The 23,516-nt window shown below is 41.4% G+C and overlaps 1 protein-coding gene across 1 annotated transcript in view; it reads right to left on the reverse strand.

Moving 5' to 3' along the window:
* LOC138598501 (polypeptide N-acetylgalactosaminyltransferase 10-like) overlaps positions 1-3,802 on the reverse strand; it is a 63,546-nt gene extending 59,744 nt beyond the window's left edge. Inside the window, exon 1 of the mRNA XM_069670298.1 lies at positions 3,644-3,802. Coding sequence (XP_069526399.1) covers positions 3,644-3,802 — 159 coding nt within the window. The remainder of the gene's footprint in view (positions 1-3,643) is intronic.
* Positions 3,803-23,516: the final 19,714 nt, after the last annotated feature.

Raw genomic sequence — 23,516 nt, forward strand, 5'->3', positions numbered from 1 at the left:
TAAGAAGTTTCAGCTGATGTTTGGATGCTTTTTGACACTTGTTTGGCCTGACTGGCTGTTTCTGTTCAAATCCATCACACCTGCTGTGAATCTAAACGCACTAATGCTGCAGTTCTCCCTGACGGAGCATGAAAGAATCACAAACTGCAAATTCCTGGAAGCTCAAAAGCCTGAAGGCAAACAGCAGAAAACATGTTGCGAAAAGTGCATTCAAATAAACGTGAACCAGGACGCTGCTGAAGAAAAGCCTCCTCCTCCTCCTCCCCGGGTAAATATATGTTTAAAAAACAATATGTTGGAATGTTGTTCATTTATATTCTATGTTATCTCAAACATCAGCCAGGGAGATGTTCTATGAATGAGACTGTAGCTCCTTTTGTTCGTATTTAATCTGCTCTGATCTTATTCTGATAATTTAAGCACTGTGTCGTCGACAAGTGAAGCGGAGAGAAGCAACAAGAGGAAGAAAATATCCGCTACAAATGTCTCTAACAAGACTTATGTGGGAAAAGGCTGAATGGGATAAGAGTATTGATTTTTATCTACTTCAGTGAAGCCACAAGAGCCCACAGGGAGCATTCAAACACAGGCACTCATTTTGTTTCTTCCTTTTACCTCATTTGTCCTCCGCTCCATTTGTCTCCTGCTATTAAAAGTTTACTAGAAAAAAGTACAGAAGACGAATGCTTGCTGCCTCGTGAAGGAGTTTGTGATATTTAAGACGTTAAAAGAGGACAAAGCTGAGCACTGCATGATTACATACTGCAGTTTTTCAGTCCATGCATGCTAGAAGAGCCTTCCGTTCTCACAAAGCACATAATTGCACACTAATGTCATATGTTTCTTTCAAACTCCAATACAAGAAAATACAGCTAAAGAAGAAGCACCCACAAACAGACACGTTGCAGGAGACTCTTTGAAATGCAATGAATAAGAAAAATCATTTCATGTACAGGCACCATCACTCACACTCGGCATGCAACATTTGTTTCAGCTGAAAACGAGCGCCCTGCATTCACAGCATTCGGACAATCAGATAAAGAGTCTAATTCTACAGTAGACGGTCGTCAGCACAGCGCCTGTTTGAATCTACCGGAGACCTCAAAGCTATGAACAGCTGTAGACGGGTCTGGAGCAAAATGTATTCGAGCCACTTAAATAAAGCCCCACTAAAAAAATCAATATCATTTTTAGTGTACACTTTATTGAATATGTTTCCGCTTCACCTTGCCATCAGAGAGCCCTCTCCTCCTACTACATCTTTTAACCGTCTGTATTTCTGTGCATGCAGTGCACTGTATCAGTGAGCTACCACACAAGGTCCACAACCATCGGGAGCAATTTAAGGTTCAGTGTCTGGACCAAGGACTCTTCGACGTGTAGACAAGAGGAGCCAGAGATCGAACAGTGTCTGTTCCCTGCTGACTACTTCCTCCGTCTGCAGACTTTGTTGCTGTATAATATTTGATGTTGTAATACGAGTCCAGCTGATATCAGCCCTGACACATAGCGTACTTTATAACATACCAGGATGATCCTGCTCCACCCATTATATGCCTAAATACCACAGAGTCAAATCTAACTATTCTAATATGAATAGGAAGCTCTCATTATTTCACCTTTTTTCCTTAGTCGACAACTTGCGAAGTATTGAACTCAATTTCAACTAAATTGATACAAATTCTTTTAATACTCCCTCATCATATTAACAAGAAACTCTATTCTTTTTTCAAAGTATGGTATATTACATAATTAGCCTTTATGTTGTTGAAATCTTAAAGTGCATCAAGCAATCTATGCAAAATATTCTCTGAGGTTGATTTCAAATTAAGTTTGTTCCACAAAAAGCACAACACACCTGATGGAAATAAGTTTACAAGAGCAGCGTAGTTTCATTTTAACAATGTGTGACAAAGGCAAGAGATTTACACCACAGGCAAGTAAGTGACTGACGACTCGTATAATGGAAAGGCTTAGAAATATGAAGAGAATACTGATTTTCACAGCAGCAATACAAAAAACTGTGTTTTCTTAAAAAGGGAAAACAACAAATGAGGCATGAAGTGTGATGCAGTGACACTGAGAGGAATTAATACCAGTCAGGAACAGACAGACGCTTCGCTGCAGTTAACTAGACAGCGAGTCGGTCAGGAAACCTTATGATCAATTCCCTCACTTGCTCTCATCTTTTTCTCTCATCTGCTCATCTGAAACAGTAAGAGGGAAACTGGAAAATCGATGCATCCGTCAATAAGAAGAAACACATGGTGGGGAATCTTTGTCTGATCCTGCTGCATGATAATTGATCACCAGTGTGATGGAGTAAGATATCACACCGACTGTCACATTGTGATACATATCCTGCTTTTAATAACACTAGTTTCACCAAAACTGATGAATCTGTATTTAGACAAATGACAATGATGCAGGTCTTTATCACTTTGAGCTCATTTAAAGTGGAAACGTGGATGTTTCATGCTTTGATTGTGGATTCGATTTGAAACTCCGGGTGGCATTTCCTCTCACACATTCAGTGTAAGCAGATACCACAGATACGGCAACTTCATGCGATGTCGATGATCCTTAAGATGTTGCAAGTGTTAAAGAATAAACACTTTCTCTTAACCTTCATTCTTTGTCTTGTTTTTACATACATGTTTCTCCTTTCCCGATGTACAGCAGTTTGAAAAATGCCTTTAAAACAAACTTATAATTACTGCTATTAATATTTTAATCAGAGCATCTATTGGCTGCAGGGAGACAGATCATGCATGCTGTGAAAGAGATGCAAAGTACTCCATCATTGGCTTATATAGACTAGATATTTCTTTTTGGTCAATTGGAGGACTAGCATTTAAGTTATTCATCACAAAAATTACAATACATTGATTTTAAAAGCAAAAGATTTGCTATTTGCAGCTTCTCCCAATTTCTCCAAAACTCCATTTCATATGACTTATTTTAAATGCGGTGGCTGGTTATCATTATCATTCTTCTTAGATATTTCATGTCCACAATAATCAATAGTGCAAATAACCAGTGGTCCCCCAAGGTGTGCTCTGAAGCAACAGCTACAGAAAGGGCTGTAGTATAATTTATGTCCAAATGAAACCATCTATAACTGCTTATCATAAAAGAAAATCAGACATGCTACACCCAACACCAACAGATCACCCTGATAGTTTGCTTCTGCTCTTCTGTTATGTATCTAACAGCTCAAATGGCTGCAGAGCAGAGGAGTCTGGGAGTCTCAGAATTACTGCTTCAGTCCTCCAGATTTCCACCGAAAGCTTTTTCAACCAATAAAATATAAAGCTGCTTCAAGTGATTGGACATTTCCAGAGATGAGAATGCTTGTTCTGTACGCCTAAGTATCAGCGCTGGCCATGGTGCTGAACCGGAGCAGACCGGAGAGTACCAAGGCGCTCTCCATGGTCCTGACTCTGCAGCTGGTGTAACGCCGGCGGACAGATCACATTCTCCTCCCGTCTGAACTGATTTCTGTTTCTGTCGTGAAGTCCTCTGAGTGTGCTCTTTGTCTACGATTGTCGCGTTCCTTGTTGAGACAGTTAAGATTAATAAAGCTCCCTGAAGACGCTAGGACCCAAGTTTATGAGGAGTATTATAACATAGCTGTTCTTACCTGTACAGAGAGGATGCCGCCCGGACCGTCCACTGTGCTGGGCGAGTTGTCGAACACTCGGTCTCGGTACAAAGACCACAGCCCGACGTTAGGGAGGAAAAGAAGAGCCGCTATGAGCAGCCCGGCGAACTGCAGCAGCCTCTTCTCCTTCCGCCTCATCTCTCCTGGAGAAAGCGTGAGAAGCAGCGGCGGTGGAAACTAGCGAGTCCCGGCTCCCTGCTTTCCCGAGCAGAGACAACTTTCACTCTGACTGAGGGGAGAGACTGCTCTCAAGCTCGTTCAAATACCCGAGCACACGCCACGTCCGGTCACGACTTTCAAAATAAAACGACTTAGCTTTTCTCAAGTAGCCTACAATTTTAGAAGAGCGTTCAACTGATGCTGCGTTCAGTCAGTTAATATTTAAAGTAACAGGACAACGTGACACTCTGGAGGTTCCTTAACAATTCCCAACAAGCAAATAGCACAACAACAAACATGTCTTTTTTATATGCATTCACAATGCCAATCATTGTTCATCCTATTGAAATCTCAGTTCTCAGTAATTGAAATTTCCTTTATGCAAAGCAACGCATGCCGGTGTTCACAGCGCTGAAACATCTATCTGAGTTAAGATATTAAATATAATATAATATTATTATATAATATCTGACTCAAACATGTGACATTAGAAACAGAAATCAGTAAATGAAATTACATAGGGCGCCTTTCTTTTTAATGAACCAGGCAACAACAAACTATAATGTAATTAGATGAAACAATTAAAGCAAACATTATAAAATATCTAAAACACATTTTCCTAAACATCGTATAAAGAGGCAACACAAGATGTATCTTCCCTGTAGTTTATTGGCGCTGACAGCGTCCAAAGGCAGTCATATATGTCTGAAAAAGTTACCTCTCTCACCACAGCCCCTCTATGCAAATAGAGCAACTATTATGCAAAATTATGGACGATGCCTTACATGGTCAGCTATATCATAAAAAAGACACTCGAGATCAGCAGGCAGCTTTGGTCCACTGCCTGTCAATGCAAATATGAGGCACAATTGTCTCTACATGCTGTGAAATTAAAGTCAAAGACAGTTTCTAGCCTACAATTTATGCACAGCTCCCAGTCTGGAGCATTGTTTTCTTTGACTGAACTCTGAGACGAGATTATCATATGTTTTTATAGATTTGATAACAACATACCTAATGATTTAATCAATACAGTGTCACATAGTTATTTTCTATCATTTCTGTTCGACATAGCCGCTTCCTGTTCTCACTCTCTTGTTAATGGCAGAATAGAAGCTTTTGTTTTGAAGGGTAACTTGGCTGACTTCTCATTGCTCTTCTGATTCTCTTCATCCAACTTGATGCAGTTTATCATTCTGAAATAAGACTTGGAGGGAGAGACAATTCAGTGAAAGTCACATTTGTTTTGTTTTTAACTGTTTGTATTAAATAAAATCACAAAATAAAGTATCTGATAAAGTCGCCTTAATCCTGCTGTGTTAGCAAAACAACATGTTGAGATACTCGTTGAGTAAAGGCACGTAACAAGTAAGAAACAAAGCATCATGTTGATATACAGGCTCTTGGTATGCAAAACTCAAGTGAACATCTTTTCCGCTGTCATTTTTTTAGTGTATTTTAAGGCAGTTTAGATATTTTAAATCAAGCTTTATTTAAAACTGCAAACCACATACAAATAAATACTTTTTACAGGTGTGGTGTACAGGTGTACTCCATTACCCAGTGATACCTATTGACATTACTGTTGGGTGTGATTGCAGGTGCAGATGGGCACACTTCAGAAAACACACTTAAGGCTTTAAAGAAGCTGTAACCTTCCATCAGAAGAGGGCAGTAAAATGCTCTTTTCCAGCTGCTGAACAGTAACACTTACAGAGGAACTCAAACAGACCAGTAGTGACAGTTCTTCTGTGTCATTTAGTCGCTGCTGCTTTCCAGTATGAGTCACTGTCCTCATCCCACAGTCTCTTTGTGTTCACTTCTTCCTTTTGTGTCTTGATAAAAGCTGCGACACTTCAGATAACCGCTTCCATGTCAAGAATTTTGTCAAATTTCTCTCACCCTCACCCTCCCCTCCCTTCCTCTCCTCTTATGCAACGTTTCTCGAGGCTACACTCGCAGACACAGACAGTAGAAATGATTAATGCATTTTAAAGTGCATTGTCACTGTGCTCCACACTCCATTCTTAATTAACACCACAGATGCTTGACTCTAGACTCTGAATGAGAGCTTACACCAGAAAGTATTCCAACTGAAAGTCATGCAAAAGCAGAGCAGGTGCCCGCTGAACAGAGCAGTGCTTTCTGCCCATCGCAGAGCCTTACACAGATAATCTTCCCTGATCCCTGCTCCCAGACGGCCCCACTTATTGCATACAGTCTCCCATATTCACAAATAATTGACTCAAAAACCAAACTCATGCACCTGTCATGGTTTAAGGGTGCTTACAATTCACTATGTAGAGGGTCGATTATGGGGCTTTTAGGGGGATGTGGTTTTATAAAACGTGGGCACAATTTATCCATATTTCAGGGTCTTAACACCATATAGGTACATAATGTTTTGCTTCAGGAGATTGCATGAGGTGGGCGGTAATGGCTGCAATGTAATCTTTCTCCCTATATGTTACTTTATCTTGCAGAACATGGGAGTTGCTCATCTACTGCTGTAGACGTAACCCTCCAAAACCCAAAGCCACACAATGACAAAAACCAGCTAGCCCTTAGAGCGTGGTAGACGACATCTCCTGTGTTCTGCAAGGAAAGAAATACAGTTTCTTTTGTCCCACTGGAGTCTGGTGGCTTTGCAAGAGCCATAATGACTGTTTATCGTGAAAATATAAAGAGGCGTCTTACCTTAGAAAAGGATCCATCTCTGTAGGGATATGTTCAGTACTGTTGTCCAACTCTTTGAATAACAATCTGAGTCACTGCGCAAATGTAAGCACTTTTAGTGGACGCACTTTGACTGGGGGCTTTTGCCATTACAGTCTGTTCGTGCCTGCAAGCTGCAGCAATCTACTGGAGCAACTTAAAAAATGTTTGAACCAATGAGTCATTTAGACCAAAAAATAGGGCCCAGGCTTCAGGTCGAATAGAGGTGGACTTTTAGTCCTGTGATTTATTATTTTCATTCTCAATTAACCAAGCAGTTTTGTACCTTAAAGATCCTGTGAGGAGTTTTTCGCTGCTTATGGAACAGACTGAAATTAGTTCTGATGACTCTGTATGACCTACAAAAGCAACCCAGACCATCAGCAACAAGACTGATTGTTTTCTTTATAGTTATTGTTGATGGCTGAAACTGCTGGTGGAGGGTAGGTGTCAGATGAAGCGGTTAACTTAACTGTGTTTGTTTACATTTTCCAGGGCAAAAATTTAAAGTGAGTGATACATATGACTGTTAGAGAAAACAGGATGACACTGTCTTTTCTAAAAACCACCACATAAGCATGTACAGGACAAAATCAGCAAAGCGATAAGAGGGACCACTTTGTCCACAGGAGGCGCCAAAATCGCCACTAACCTAAAATTCCTCACAGGACCTTTAACCTAACCAAACAGACTGTTCTTATGAAGCACGGATTATAAAGGAAGAAAACAGACACCAAAGCCACCTCGTGCATCTTTATGAAACGCTGTGACAAAGCATCAGTTTGACGACTCAGGATGAGAACATGTTGGCACCCCTGTTGTCCCTCTGATGAGTCTTGATGGAATCTTTCTGTTTATTCGACCTGTTGGAGCAGGTTTCACAGAGCAGTTCATTGGGACAGAATGATGCTCCAGTAATTGCTTATCAGGGAAGTCACGGCCCGGCCCTCTCTGAATGAGCTCTGCTAATGGCTTTCAGCACCGGGGGATTGAATCAGTGGTCTGCCATCAGAGGATATTAATACTGGCATTTCAACTGCTTTGATGCGCTGTGAATTACCTTGAATTTTTTTTCCTACCTCTTTCAAATCCATATTGAGCCTGTGACACGAGCAGGAGCAGTTATAAAGCGTAAATCCCCACCACATTCAGAGGTTGCAGGGTTCATCCATAATTCATGCGGGAAGACGCTGAACAGATTGAATTGTCACAACTCAGGCTGTTATAGATGGAGAGAACGAGAGAGGAATGAGCTGCTCTCCCTCGCTCTCTCAGCGTCCAGAGAGGGAAGAGAAAGAGCAGGATTAGCAGGGAGAGAGACTCCAACACATCCTAGGTTTAAATCCAATCTGTTAAACAATGTGGCTAATCTGCCGTTAACCCACACTCATTCTTCGATCAGATTAGGGAGATGCTCAAGAGGTTCAGAAATGAGGATATTTCAATGGTGTGGGTCAGAGTTCACGGAGAGGAGGCAAATCAGCTGCCACTTGACACAATCATGTGTCATGGGGCAGTTTGAGGTTAAGAAGAGGAGGTCAGCACGTTCTTTCATACATCTGACAGGCAGACTATGCAGCATTGGGATCCTAAAGTACTTTTAAACTATGTCAAATTATAATTATGTCAATTGAAAAGTAGAAATGAACGCATGCAAAATCTGACCTTTGAACTAAGAGAGCAAAACCGCATGTTAAGTGTCACCCACTGAACTGGCTGAGAGGGCAGAAAGCCAAAAGAAAAGAGGTTTATGTTCGCTAGGAGGTGAATTATGTTCCCCCTTTCTAGCAAATAATCGTAGTGTTAAACAACGCAAGCTAGGAATTAACGCCTTAAATGCTAACATGGTGGAATGCTTATGTTAGCTGTTGTCTTAAACTAGCTAACAGGATGTCCAATATCCTGTTTCACCCTCAAATATGGCTCAGTTTCCCCATGGATTTTCACTACCCACAGTCTTTGCAGTCGTGTATTGGTGAAATTATAATGATTTGTAAACTTCGCCTCATTACTTGCAAAAGTATTTTCTGCTTCCCATCCTGAGTGTGACATCAGAAGAAAATGTCTGCCATGTAAATTGTTTAATTTCCTGATGTTAAAAGTGTATTTTATTCGTCTCTTAATTTAGAAAGGTTTGTGTTGCTCATTAAATCAACTGTTTTGCTCTTCAGTGGTCCGTACATGCTGTTCAATCACAATACACTTGTATTTTTTTTTTTTGCATTAAAATAATACTGACACAAGTTTCTGATCTTGTGTCAGAGATGTACAATAGTTTCGCGTTGGGGGCTCATTCCTGCACGTCTGTGAAGTCTTCCTTCAATGTGTTTTCCAGGTTTGCTTCGATGTCTGAGGCTCTTAAAGTAATTACAAACTGAAAAAGATTCTTGTTTGCAAGCACGACAACCTCTATAAACATTTACACCTCAAACAGATATGACTGGTGACATCACCGGAACAGGCCTGTAATCAGTTTTCTGTAATAGCATACAGTGTTAAATTATGAATACAGCCCATTAACCTGTGCCATGTACGCACTCTCTCTGCTTCTGCTTAATGTGACAATGCCGTTTTTTTAATTGAGCTCAACTGCGATTAGCTGAACATTACTGCTGGCTCTGTTTTCATGGAGACAAAACAGATAAATGTGGGCAATTATTTCTGCTCCAGCAGCTTCAGCCAAACTACCATCTCACCTTCCTGTCAATGAGAAAGTGAATCTCTCCCTGCGGAGAACGCAAGACTCTTTCTGCCCGGCAGCACGAAATGACCGTAATATACACTGTTGTGTCTGTGGGGATTTGATAAGGGTGTTGATCGATACAGATGACTCAAAGAGTGCTCCAGGTGATGAGTCATCTGCTTTCCCACCTCTCTGGTCAGACTGCAAACACTGGCCTATTGTCAGCTGGCGGAATGAATCCATGATAACAGCTATTTAAAGTCAATTAATCCCTTATCGTTAGGAGATAAACTCCAAGTTGACCCATGCAAACCGTGTTTTTTACAACGTTGGAAACCAGAAATGGTGCGCTCACTCTGCTTCAAATGAACCAGCCCTTATAACTGCTTCTGCTTTGCCTTCACAGCAATATCCACTTAGGACCTCCAGTTTGCATAAGTTTATAGGATGTCTACCAATGTGTTGTCAAATAGTATAATAACTACAGTTTGAATGATATCCTACAAAACATTTTTTTTCCATTCTTAATCCCTCGAATGTCCAACGCATTCTCATCCCTCGTTGTCGGACAACGACTCTTTGTTTCACGCTCCCCTTTTGTGTCCAAGAGACACTCACAAGGTAGTGTCTGTTACCGTTGTTACGCTGAGAGACGTTTTTGTTCTTTCTTTGTTCAACGTGTTTAACATAAAATGATCTGTTAGGTTTACGCTCAGAAACTTCAAAGTTAGGTTTAGGAAACTACGGAAGCCTGAAGCAGACATGCGTCCATACATTTTATTTACTCCCGTGATAACGAGTAATTTCCAGCTGTGTTCTTGAGATCTCGACTGTTTTATCTCGTTATCTCGAGATAACAACGCTGCACCACTATAACGTCAGATGATCATAACTCGTATTCTCAGAGCTGCAAAAGCACAAAACAAAAAACAGAAACAGGCTTAACTGACCTCATCAGTGTGGGCGATGACAGCATGGCACGTCCTGCTCTGTAACATCACAGTTTGCAGCCTGTTGGTCTGTTTTCTAGATTGACAGAAAATTATCCCGTTATCACGAGAAAAACAGTTTTGTTATCTCAAGATAAATTTGTTAAGATCTCAAGAAAACAACTGAAAACGGAGTAAATGTAATGTATGGATGCATGTCCGCTTAGGGCTGGGTTCGTTACGTGCGGTAGTGTTGTGTTTTCTGTGTGCGTCTCTCTCCTGTGTGCTCCTCAGGGGGGCGTTTCTTCGAGGCCCTAATTGCTTTGTGTTCCATTTTTGCTTTAGTTTGTTAATAAATTCCTTTTAATTTTGCTGATATATTGTTCCTTCCTCCTTTTTCCTGGGTTTTAATTCGATTGTTACTCCCCTCATCCCCTAGCCCATTCTGGGGAACATAGCAGTTGGCGGAAACGCCCTCCTTCCACTGAAGGAATAAACCCGAGCACGAAGACGTCTGTCACACACACACACACAGCCGAATGTCCCGCTGGCACTGGCTGTCTCCGCTCTGCTGCTCTTTACACTCTCTCCTGATTGCTGCATGAGACCCAGGTGAGCTCAATCACCTGCAGTGAACGGAGAGCAGCACCTGAGGAGCACACAGGAGAGAGACGCACACAGAAAACACAACACAAAACTACGGCACGCGATAGGTTACAATAATAATTGAATGCTGACTCTTTGTTTCACACATCCTGCATAGTTTTGACCCATTCATCCCACCCAACTGCACCATGAATTCTTTATCAGTCTGTCTAATCCATTATCCTCTATCTGCCTGAGCTCTGACCTCTGAATTAGCTCTTTATTGTGCAGGTTATATATGTTTTATAGTGCATAACTTTTCCTTTATATATTTGCCATCAGTGAATGAGAACAGCCCAACTCGTTGATCAACAGAAGTCAAGTTAAGTGATATTTTTAATCAGGCATATTTATTCATTCATATGCACCAACAGCAGTCAGCTGGATGTGCTAATGTTTATCTGAAGCCTGGGATTTGTGTTCGTCTTCCAGCACACACTGAGAGTCAGTGGCTCTATTCAGATGCTGTATTATTGTTGGTGGTAAGCACATTCAAGGCCAGAGGAGAATTTACATTTAATCACTAATATAGCCTACATGGGTGAACCCTCCCGTAATGAAACTCCCATGCTGCCTCTGCTTTGTTCTGTCGGTGATAAAGAGGCTGCAGGAACAGTCCATACACTATTTATGTGTGAAAGTGCCCTTTCTTAATGCCGGGAAAGGTCAAGAGGTGTAATTCACCAGAGAAATTACCGTTGCACATGGGAAGACAGAGAAATATTATCAGGCTCGTCTGCCGAGTGTAAAAGTGGAACTGAAGCACTTTGCTGTTCTCTTTCTATAAAATTGCTCAGCTTTTCTGGCTAAAACTGTCACAGAGCAATCTATCACAGGGCCGAGCACGGGAGGGTTTAGGAGGGAGAATCATCCCAAAGACGAAGCCATAAAACCTCAACATGCTTTAAACAGGCCACTTAATGTCTCTTCTCACACCTGATCCAAACTCTAGTCATTATCCAAAGAGACAAGGGAACAAACTAAGTGTGTGTGACTGTCGCCATCTTTTCATACGTTTCCTTTGTTGTGAAGTTCTCAGCTATGACTCCCTGGAAAGCTGTATTGACAGTGAGCAGATTAAGTAAATTAAATGTAATCTCTCAGGCTTAATTGGCGTGCTTGTTGTTAATTACTCATCAGTGACATTGCACTATAATTGGACTTTGAAAGCTTGGTTTCCCAGTGCTTGGGGGTGGAAAGTTTTGCCATTAACTCATGCTGGTACAATCAGTAATGATGAGGGTACCGTGAGTGTAGAGAAGAAACAACCATATGACAACATTGCTTTACTTTCAAGAGGACCTATTGTGCTTTTTGTCTTATATAACATTTCAGTATCAGATGTCCATAATGAACTTAGCCAAAGTTTTGAATAATAAGCTAATACACAAATGTAAAATAGTAAACTTATGTAAAAGTTCTTCCTCAAGCTTCAGACTGCTCTGACTATTTGGCTCCAAGTTTTTTGTACTGTTTTCAACTAGCTGATGTAAGATAGTGATGCATTTCTTCATACAGTCATCCTTCCTCAGCACAAAGCCCATGAAGTGCAAGAATACACCAATCTACCACCTACAAGGTTTTCAGACTGCTGTGCTCAGGACTACTTTTAAAGTGTTAATCCCGAAGTTCTCAGTTTCCTTCTCTTTGGCGGCACCTATGGTGATAAATGATTGCAGGAGCACACGTCCCAGATATCCAGACGGTGTTGCATGTGTGACGTCCACAGTTGGCTCCGGTTGTAACTCTTGATTTTCCTGGCTGACGGTCGCTTTCCTTTTCAGACTGTTTGCTTCATCTGAGCGTCGAGTTTGTTTCTTCTTCTTTGGATTTTAACTTCTTGTTGAAGTTGTATCTGTAGTCATCCATCTTTTCTTTGTTTGTTCAGCCATAGTAGATTACTGTTTACTCGCAACACTTGCAGAGAGCGGAAAAGCAGCCGCTTAGCTCCGCCTACCCTCTCTGGCAGACCAACCACTGCTGGGCGCTGCTTGTGATTTATTCTGCGAAAGTCGCACCAGACACCCAGTCTGTAATACTGCAAATGCAAAGGCTTCCATCAGTGGGCCATAGGCTCAATCACCATTATGTTACCTCATTCGGTGATAGACAGAGACTTAACAGACATTTATTTACAAGGAAATCTTTGAGATGATCACTTTAAGTTTCAATCATTGCTCACAGAGCGGTTGAGCGCTGCCTTGTGTTGCTGCTGATGCCCCATGGCAGGCTTTGGATAAGTTGTCCACTCAGTAGAAAGTGGGTGTTGAGGGAGAGGGGCCTTAAAGAGACAGGCGCTAAAACGGCTCGTTTCAGACAGAGACCGATCTGGGGGGCTACTTAGAGGAGCAGAAAAACATAAACAGGGATTTATTTGAACTGTGAATCATGTAGAGTGACTCCAGAGGAACCAAAGGGTAAAAATATAGAGTTTTAAATGAACATAATCAGTCTCCTTTAATGCACCTTTATAGCAGATTGCCAGTCGTTTAACTCTTTAAATTGCTATATGTCTGTGTAGCGTCTCAGTCATCCAGGTCATGGTAATTCGAAGCTTAATACAAAAGACAACTGGACCTGTTGAAGTTCTTGAAGCTGTTTCACCTCTCATCTGAAAACTGAAAAAGTTATGAACGTGAGGTGAAGCCTTTCGGATGAGACGTGAGACGTCTTTAACCAAGTCCAGTTGTCTTCTGGATTAAGCTTCGAATAAATGTTGTGTAGCTGTTTTAAGATATGTGCATTTATAAGTTAAACAAGTTAAACTGTAAAAAGTTTCAGTTGTTTCTGATGGTTACAAGATAAAAAGTTTTGGCAAATGAAACCAAAGTTCACTCCTCTTGTCAGAGTGTTGTAAAGACAAGGCAGATTGAGGAAAAGCAAACCCGTCAGTACCAACATTGTATCATATAATAACTGAATGTCGCAGATTAAAATCACTTTTGTCACTTTAATTCATTCAGTTAATCATTTTATGAACTACAAGTCTTCCAGCTTGATATCATAAAAACACCATCGCTCTGTTTTGTGGTGTGTGCCAGCCAAATCAAACATACAAGGATCCTTCAGTGCTGACAATCATGGAGTCTGCTCTCTTTGTGTATAAATTAATTAGGCGCCATCAGTATTCCCTCAGACTCATCGTGTAACTGGCAGAGAAAGAATTATTACATTCCCAGAGCTTTTCCTGTTCGCCTCGTCTGCTCCCTCCGTGCTCCCTTACATCCCTTACATTACACTCTCTCTGTGTATGTGGTTCTGTATATGACAACCTGGCACTGCTGTAATATTTCTAGAGAAACTAAAGCCAAAGCTGTCAGAGTAAATAAAACAATGTCTCCCAAAGTAACTTCTGTTGCCGCCTCGACTCCCAGTTGTGGGACAACAGATAGGCCCCATCTTCCCAGTTTCTGTCTGCTGTTCCCATTATCTGAGATCTGTTGCCTCATATTGGTTCTTTGTTGCTCTCGCATGTGTCAATGCCGACCCCGAAGCAGTTCATAATGTGCTTCTCTTGCACTGATGTGAAATTGCAAACCTCTGTTTTTTTGGCAGACGGCTTGTTTGCTTGAATGAATGTTCTAAAAGTCACCTTTTGCTCCGTTTTATTTTCTCTTCTCTAAAAAAACTAAGCCGTAGACGGTCTCCCTGATGCATCTTCTGTTGAGCACAATGGCGGCACAAATATCTAGTGATGCATGAGTTTTGTCCTCAGGATGTGCAAGATGATGTCGAATTTCACTGGGAGTTTGGTGTTCTAAAGGGACTACTAATGTTAACACTGACTATATTTTTTCAAGACACAGTGACTATGCCAAATAAAAAAGTTTGGTAATAGGCGCCAGTTTTTGGCAAGGATACAAAGCCTTGCCGCCGGTGGTTTTGGCAAAAACTCAATGTACACATCCGTCCAGCAACATAGAGGAGCGTGCGGTACCTTAATAGACAGTATTTTCCATCAAGAGATGGTGGAGACCAAACCAGACCCAGTGGGCACCAATCAGGATTTCAACATTGAAAGTTGGTTTGAAACAAGGTGACATCAGGTCTGAACGTCTGAGACCTAATTTCAATCAATTTTCATCAGCGTGTCAGAAAACACGTTGTTGTTTGTTCCTTTCGATCATTTGTAAATTTCAGTGTCGAAAGGTTAAAGGTTACTAAAGTGATGTTTTGTAGCTGCAGTTCTCCAAAATCATGTCCCAGCTGCGGGTGAAATCCGGTCTGCACAAAGATGTAATTTCAACACATTTTATTTTTCATACCAAAATTAAAAACACGGCGCTTTATTGGCTGTTTGATGTCACCTGTTTGAGACATCTGAAGGGAGCAGTTTACACATTCAGAAGAAGAAACAAGAAGACTGAGCATGTGCAGATAGTTCGGCTGTGCAGCTCTGACTTCATACAGTCGTTGCTACAAAGGCAGAACGACCCCTTGGTGCTGACGTAGTTCATGCAGACTCATCTCAGGAGACCTCGGTGGCTGATGATGAAGAGTGCTGGACTGAAATGCAGCTGTCGTGAGATTGAATCCCGTTCCACCCATGTATGCAATCATTGTTTCATGGTCCACAGCTCACGTAATCATTTTAGCTGCTCTGTGACTTAAAACTTTCCATTAATATGTGTGAATGTGTGCTGAATCTTGTGACAGAAGCAGAAACCTTCTCTAAACATAACTGTTTCATCAACGTCTTCAAATAGTCAGTGAAAAAACGCTTACTTTTGAACGTCTTCGCTCACTGGGAAGCTAAAAGAGAGTTAATATTCACATTTTATTCACAAACATGATACTAATACAGCCACTGCCCTGTAAGTATTGTAATTGTTGCCATTAAGAGGATGTTCGTGTCACCTTAGACAGTATCTGACCTCGAGTTTGATGCAACTTCTCTCATCTGACTCCATTGGGAACACAGTTAAGAAAAAATGCTTCCAACAACTTTCTTCAGTCACACTGCAGCTCTGTTTTTATCTGCTGTTTATTCTCTAAATGCTGATCCACCACCGCCCATCCATCTCCATTTCTAACATATAACCATTCAATAAAATACTTCCTTTGCATCTTTGCATTTCCTCCGTCTCTCTGCCACTGTTTGTCCTCCCCTCTCCTCTGTTTGTCTCCCCCTGATGCTTCATCAACCCGTCTGAGTGGTGATCATACCCAGCCAGCCAAATATATTCATTTCTCTGCAATCCAAATACCTTCATAAAGCCTGCCGCTCTTCCATAAACACAGCCAGCCCGTCCACTTTTCCTCTCATTTTCTGACTTATTTTCTCCCCACTGCTGCCTTAATGCTTTCATCAGCCTCTAAACAAACAGTGGCCTTAATGAGTTCTGCAGATGGTGCCTCCAATGTATCTACTCGAGGACAGTGATAGAAAGATGAAAGTGTGAATGATGGCTTCTAGTGAGCCGACCTTCAAAGTTTAAAGTTGATAAATGCTTCTGCAAACTATTTTACAAAGCACACAAAAACTCGACTATGCAGAATCGCACGTCAAATAGGGTAAGGGTAAGGGTCTACACGATTGGCCCTCGATTTAGACAGAGGTACACAAGCAGGCTCTCATGACTGTATTGATAAAATTACACCTTCTTCAAAATGTAGTGAGCAATAGCTCGCTGTCTTCTGTGGGTTTGCTCCATTTGCATTTTTCAGAAGAAAATGTGATGCAGTGCAATAGATAAAAACATGCAATTGATATTCAAACAGCAGCCATTTTTCACACTTGGGGTGAGAATTAAAATGCTATTCTATCTTCATTGTGTTGTTCACCAGGTAACAACTCCTCTGAAGAGAGGAAATCTGAAAGGTGAGTATCTGGAGGGACATGTGGCCACGTTTCAAGATTAAACAACGACATTGCTAGCACTATAATTCAAATAATCCTAACGTTACCATTGGCTCAAATTATGTATCGTCTTACATTGTCAATGGTAGGGTTAGCTAGTAAGTGGTTCAATGCTAACATTAGCTGTTGTCTAACGAGGTTTAGCATCTTGCCAAAAATGTAGACTGCATTGTTGATCAAACCATCCACCCATTATCTATACCGCTTATCCTTTACAGGGTCGCGGGGGGCTGAGCCTATCACAGCTGTCATTGGGCAAAAGGACCCTGGACTGGTCGCCAGTCAATCACAGGGCTGACACATAGACAGACAACCTTTCACGCTCACAACCACACCTACGGGCAATTTTAGAGTCACCAATGAACCTAACGAACATGTCTTTGGACTGTGGGAGGAAGCCGGAGACCCCGGAGGTTTGAACCAGTGACCTTCTAGCTGCGAGGCACCACCGTGCAGCCCCTTGATCAAACCAGCAATCTTCCAATTAGAAGACGACCCGCTCTACCCCTGAGCCACATTATCAGAGTATGTTTTCACTATATTTATGTATTGTATCTTGAAATATGGCCCAATGTCCCTGTGGATTTTAACTATCTATTGTCTTCTCTGAAGCTGATCGATTGGGACAAAGAGAAAAATGATTTGCTAGATTCCCAATTTCCAAACCGGAAACACAGCTGTACTACATCATACTTTAATGACAGCATTCGGGCCTCCCACCCTGAGCGTGACATTAGAGGAATATGACTGTGTGAATTCAGTAAATGCCATCTAATATTTTAAACTGTTCAATCATAAATGCAACTGTCTTTAAGCATGTAAGTGCCCCATCACGTGCAGCTGCTGCCCTTTTAATTTTTACTGCCACTGTCTCCACTGGACTTTAAAACGGTACAAACGGTCCTAACGTACATAATTGTACAAGAGGGACAAAGTTTAGATGCATGGTAAACAAAACAATGTCTTAAAAAATGAGTTTTGGTGGGTGTTAACTTCCCCAAATCTATTCATCCACAGTGAAAGAGCCAGAGTTTCTCCTGCGACAGGCCCATGCACACCGCTTTGCTTCTGCATATTAAAAAATCCAAAGCTTGACGGGCCTGCCATGCAGGGTTTAGTGAACCGTCACTTACTTATCATTCAGGGCGTCACTGAAATTAGAGGTGAACTTGAAATTATCATATTTATCATACATACATAAGCAGCCTTGAATATGCTTGTCAGCTAAAATGCAAAAATGATTTTAAATCTGTTTTATTTTCCGGAAATGATGCAGTGAATATAACTCATAACCTTTTATATATCCATGTGTTCCCACTATCAGAGATATGTAAATACTAGTCTGGAGGTTGGACAGCCAGGAGGAAAAGAGAAGCACGCTGAGATATGAAGTAAAGAATGTAAGAGACTGAGGGAATAAAAATGATGAGAAATAAGATCATACAGTTCTGATACACTTCAGTGAGTTCTTGCTTTAGACCTACTTTCAGCGCTTTGTCCTTGTAATTGAATGGACATGCTAGATATTTCTAAAGTCAAAGACAATAGAGTTTGTTCTGCTTCAGCTTCTATCTATTATTCATTAAAGTCAAATAATGCAGGACCTCATCCAACAGTCAGGATGCCTGCAGGGCCAAATGCTGGAGCAGCAGCAACGTTTTCATCCAAATGACTGAAGTGAAACAACTTCAGAAAGGTTGGAAAGCAAATAGTGGAAATGAATGTTAATTTAATGCCGGTCAATTCAGACTCCAACAAGGCCGACCATTATTTATACAGCCGGGTACAAAAAGAATAAGAGCCTTGGTCTTTGTAGCTTATTTCTCCGTCAGTGAATGTGTATATAAATAACCCCTTTCAATAACATTAAGGCTTGAAGTTATGCATAATTAGAGAAGGGCTGCTTTAAGTGACAGATGAGTACCATTAGCTGTCTCCTAGACGTCACCTAAGCTATATCAAGTTACCAAACCGAATATGTTCACTTCAAGCGCCAGTAAAAGAAAGTAAAAGAGTGACGGCCAATATGCTGTGAAACCAGAAGTCCTCAAACCGATGTTTCTTGTTGACTATCTGAGTCTTACATCTGGTGAGCAACTGACCTTATGTAAGAGTGCTTTCACACCTGACAGCTTTGATCCAGACTTTCTTTTACTTTAGACAATTGAGAACACGTATTCAAACTCTGGTGCGGACCAAACCAACCAACCGTGGTCCAGAGTAAAGGACGGGACTCGGTCCGTTTCCAAATGAACCATGGTCCGGTTCGATTCAGCTGAGAACATAAATGGACTTAAGCCACTTTCCCACCCGCTAACACCCGGCTTTTTTGCTTAATAGGAAAGGCTGCAATCTGCATTCAGACCCGGGTCAAATGACTCTGCAGTAGACCCGGGTAATTATCGCCTCGGCTACAATCGGCATTGATGGGAACACTAACTCGTGTCGACACGCTAATCTCCGCCCCCAGGTAAGGGGCCAAGCAACTGGACTTGAAGACGTTTCACCTCTCATCCGAAAGGCTTCTTCCAGCCTAGCCTATAAGATAAAGGGAGAGCTCCTTTAATTTGGCGGAGTAATGGGTTTACTTTCCTCGTTCTACTTCCAAAGAGGAATATCAGTGGTTAGACATTTAAGATTGTTCTTTTGGGCCAATGTCATTTAATGTTTAAGTAAAGTCAGAATAAACTTCTTATTCATGAATAACTCATGGTTACAGTGTGTACATATGCCTCAGTGACAGATCCTGATGGTGCAGAGCTGAAGGAGAATTGGAAAGTTGCTATTAAACCTTTAAGCAGAGAAACCCACAGTGGATTAAAAAAAGGTCAAATAGAGTCTTTCCACCTCAGTGATTCTGCACTCTAATAAATTATATATAATAGACAGTGTCTGACTTCTATTACTCAGGAAGTTTCCAACATTGTCTCACAGTTTTCTAACTTTCTGGCTTCGTTTTAAAACCCAAAGTGATTTATGATTTATCTTTGCAGGTGTTTGCTCTCCAGCTGTCAACATTTTGACAAAACCACTGGGACAATGGGCGACGGAGCTCTTAAAGTGACAGTCTGTCATGCTCATGATGTGAACCCTCGCCGGGCAGATGAACCTGACAGCTCGCAGCTCGAGCTCACGCAGAGAAACGGATTAGATAACATTTAGAGAGTGAAATAAGTGTGAGATTCAGCTGTGAGTCCTCATTTTCTGAATCATTTCAGTGTCATACATTAATACTGACAGCAGGTCTAAAGGGTTGCGATTTAAACGTATCAACCATTCAATTCCTCAGACATTCATTCTGTCACTTTCAAACCATTTCTCCTTGTTTTTCTCTCAAAATGCTTCTTTCCCAAATTTCCCAAAGTCCTCTTTCTCCTCCTGATTGAGGCTGTGAATGACTCTCACCGTATCTTCCATTTTGCAGCTTCCTTTGCATTTAACAGCCTCAGCCCCTCGTATGCATGAGACCACATTAAGTCGGGATATGAACCGCTCAGGCGGAGGGAGATATGGTCGAAATGAATTCATGAATGAGGGATTTCTTTTCCCCCATTCCATCTTTTTCTTTTTGCTTTTTTTTCCCTGGTGGGGAAAGCTGAGCAAAGTGATCGTTTCCATGTTGATTGACAGAGAAAGATACACAGATCGCTGCTTTAACTGCTTATTCTAATAGCTTTCATGTGTGAGTGGAGAAAAGGCTGAAATGATAGTTTATACGTCTTATTCTGCAGATACAAGAATCCTTACAGCTCAAAGAGATGTCGTCTTTGAAAGCGGCCTTCTGTAGCCTATTTACCCTGATATAAATGCTAATGTATGTTTGTATAACTGCTGATATGTACCTCTATATGTGTCTCCTGGAACATATATTTGTGTTGCCTTATTGAAGTGAATTAGTTGCTTTGTTGCTGCCAAACATGCAGAGAATTTCAAGGGAAACCAGCAACCTAACCCGCCAAATCTAAGACACAAGGTGAATTGCCTTTTGCGTATTTTTGTATTATATATTTTTATGTTATGTTATTGCCAGTATCACTGTTTTGTATATTTTTGTACCTTAATGCTCCTGAAGGTTTCATGCCAACGAAACCTTTGAAATGGAAGGAATTTAAATAGAACGATGTAAAAGGCTTATGCAGCTTGGTGTCTGAGTGACGTCCTGCCCTCGCTGCCTGCTATCGGTTTGGTTGACTTCCGGGTTCAGGAGCCAATAGGCAGAGTCGGGAAGGACATCAGGAAATTGCCTGCACCTGAGTTAATTGGCCCTCAGCTTATTTAAGTGGCAGTCACTCTAATGTCTATCTCTCCTCTCTTCCTTCCAGGCCTCCACCAGCTGGTTTGGTTTGTTCTGTGTTTTGTTTGCATTCAACACTAAAGTCATCCATACACTGCATTCATGACTGACCTATCCACCTTACATAATTATGTTTATTTTATCTACTTTTACAATAAATTAATATTGTTTAAACGGTATTTCATGTGTGATTCCCTTTTTTTGTCACTGACTTTGAGCCGGATGGTGACAAAACGAGGGCTCATCCGGGATCCGAACCCCGGGACCTCTCGACCTTGAGCCGGTTCGTGACAGCTGCATGTTTAAAAGTTTAATGACACATACACCTCAATAACTATTTAAAGGGAAAATATACTAAATGTTGAGTTTACAACTTGTTCAGCTGCTTAAAAGTGGCAAAACACACACACACACACACACACACACACACACACACACACAGACTGCCCCTTCATTAGACATTAGAGCCAAACAGTCTGCTGTATCAATAGATTTGGCTCAGGCCAGTCAGCAATCAACTTATTGATAATCCAGTAGATTATTGCGTCTGATGAATGAGCTGCCCTCACACACTGCGTCTCCTGTCCTCTCTCAGCACATACATTACGCAGATTAGTGATGCCACTTTGGCCTCCAGCTGAGCTCTATCGACAGCCTGAACAAAGGAGCTTTCACCGTCAGCCCACACTGTATCAGTGCATCTGACCGAGAGAGCGGGCACAAATCAAGTAATTGATAATACATTAGACCGCTGGATGATTCAGCTGCTGTCCCATCCATTACAGGAAGCAGTCAGTGTGACGGGTCGGACCAGGCTGCAGGAGATTGATGGTAAATACGAGCCAACGCCTTGGAGGAAATATTTATGTCAGCCTGTTGAGGTTTAAGAGGATGTGGATTTAAAGGCAGCTCTTCAGCTAATCACATGATCCCAGACTCAAAATGTAATACGGTGAAACTAACACTGATGAAGTGTTTCCTGATAATAGGTTTTGTGCACTAAAAGATATCGATTTACTCTCGTTTTCAGAGTGAAATTAAGAGTGAATTTTTCATAAAAAGATCTGTGATTTGAGTTTCTTTTTTATAATATAATCAAAGAGATTAATTATTAAAGTTCACAAACTGTGCTAAAGATGTTATTCTACCCTCAAGCCCGTCCAGGTTGTACTTTTTCATATGTTTGAAAGAAGTTTCCAATAAATTCAATATCGTTTTGCTAACTTGTTGTTTGGTTGGTAGCTTGGAAACGGCTCAGGGTTAAAGAACATAAAGGCATGGAACCTGTAAAATGGCAAATTTAGATTTTTTTTACACTTCAATTGTAACACAGTTTATTGGAATTCTTTTAACATCCAATTTTACAGCTATTAAAAATCAAATGCTCACAAAATGTAATACTTTTCTCTCTGCCTGTGTGCACTCTAACCCATGTACTCATCACACGCGAGCGGGGTCTTCCACAAGCTAACAAGCTAGTCCCACAAGAATGGCAGACTAAGGTACTTGGATACAGTTAGCAATGACAGCGACGTGCTGTGCTAGTAGTGAGGAGGCGGTGCACATGTGTTATGGGGAGGTGCTTTGGCATTTTTTTGTTCAATACTTTCAAAATGTAATTCAGGTAGCCAATTCAAGTTTTAATCAAAGGTAGTTTTTTATGATTTGGGCACATCAAGATGACTGGTTATGAGAGAGGCCAGTCATGATCAGCACTGCTTGTCATGAAAAATACAAACAGGTGTTTTGCATAAATTAAAAAAAGGCAGAAAGAAATTATACCTCGCCAAAACGAGTGTCAAAGCACTGACAAAGGAAGTGACTTCCAAGCGAGACATGAAGAGACCTGCATCACTTTGAAAGAACAATGTGGAGCCGCTCAAAGTGACAGAGGTGACATCAGTAGACAGCACTCGACTTCCAACAGCTGTACGCCCCTCCAAAAAATGCAAAGATAAACCTTTGATGGCGGAGGAGAGACAGAGACGGAGCTGCAGGAGAGTGTGAAGGCAGATTGTGAACTGACTGAGCACGACTCAGGATCCTGTAGTCAGAATGTTTAAATCTGTGCTGGTGTGCTCGCTCAGCGACTTACATCTTGATTACAGTTAGAACTAGTTTGTGCCTTTGTGGGTTTTGCAATAATTCAATAAATGTAACAAAATACAACAAACTATAACAGCTTACATACTGAAGTGTTGGTAACGTGTAATACTCTTCTACATGTGTTTGTGCCAGTTTTCTGACACTGTGCATGTATGCTCATGTTTCCCTTGTACATCCTCCGTGTTTTTGTTCCCGTGCACGTTAGTGTCCATGTATATGTCGTACTGCATGTGTCTACTCATCACGCAGGGGGTAATCTGGCCTGCAGGAGTGCAGGTCCTGCTGCTGCAGTCTGCACTTTCTCTGTTTGCATGTGTGTGTCTTCCTGCTGTGTGTGAGTGTGTAACCTGGCCAGGGATCTGTGCTGTGATAAAGGGCCAGATGCCACCTGAGCACTCTGCCATATGGAGTCAGACCAAGGCTGCTCCTGGACGGAGAGATTAGAGAATAACTGACTGATA

This window comes from Semicossyphus pulcher, unplaced genomic scaffold (assembly GCF_022749685.1).
Source record: "Semicossyphus pulcher isolate SPU_LCO1_2020_fin unplaced genomic scaffold, fSemPul1.0.p SCAF_10, whole genome shotgun sequence".
NCBI lineage: Eukaryota > Metazoa > Chordata > Actinopteri > Labriformes > Labridae > Semicossyphus > Semicossyphus pulcher.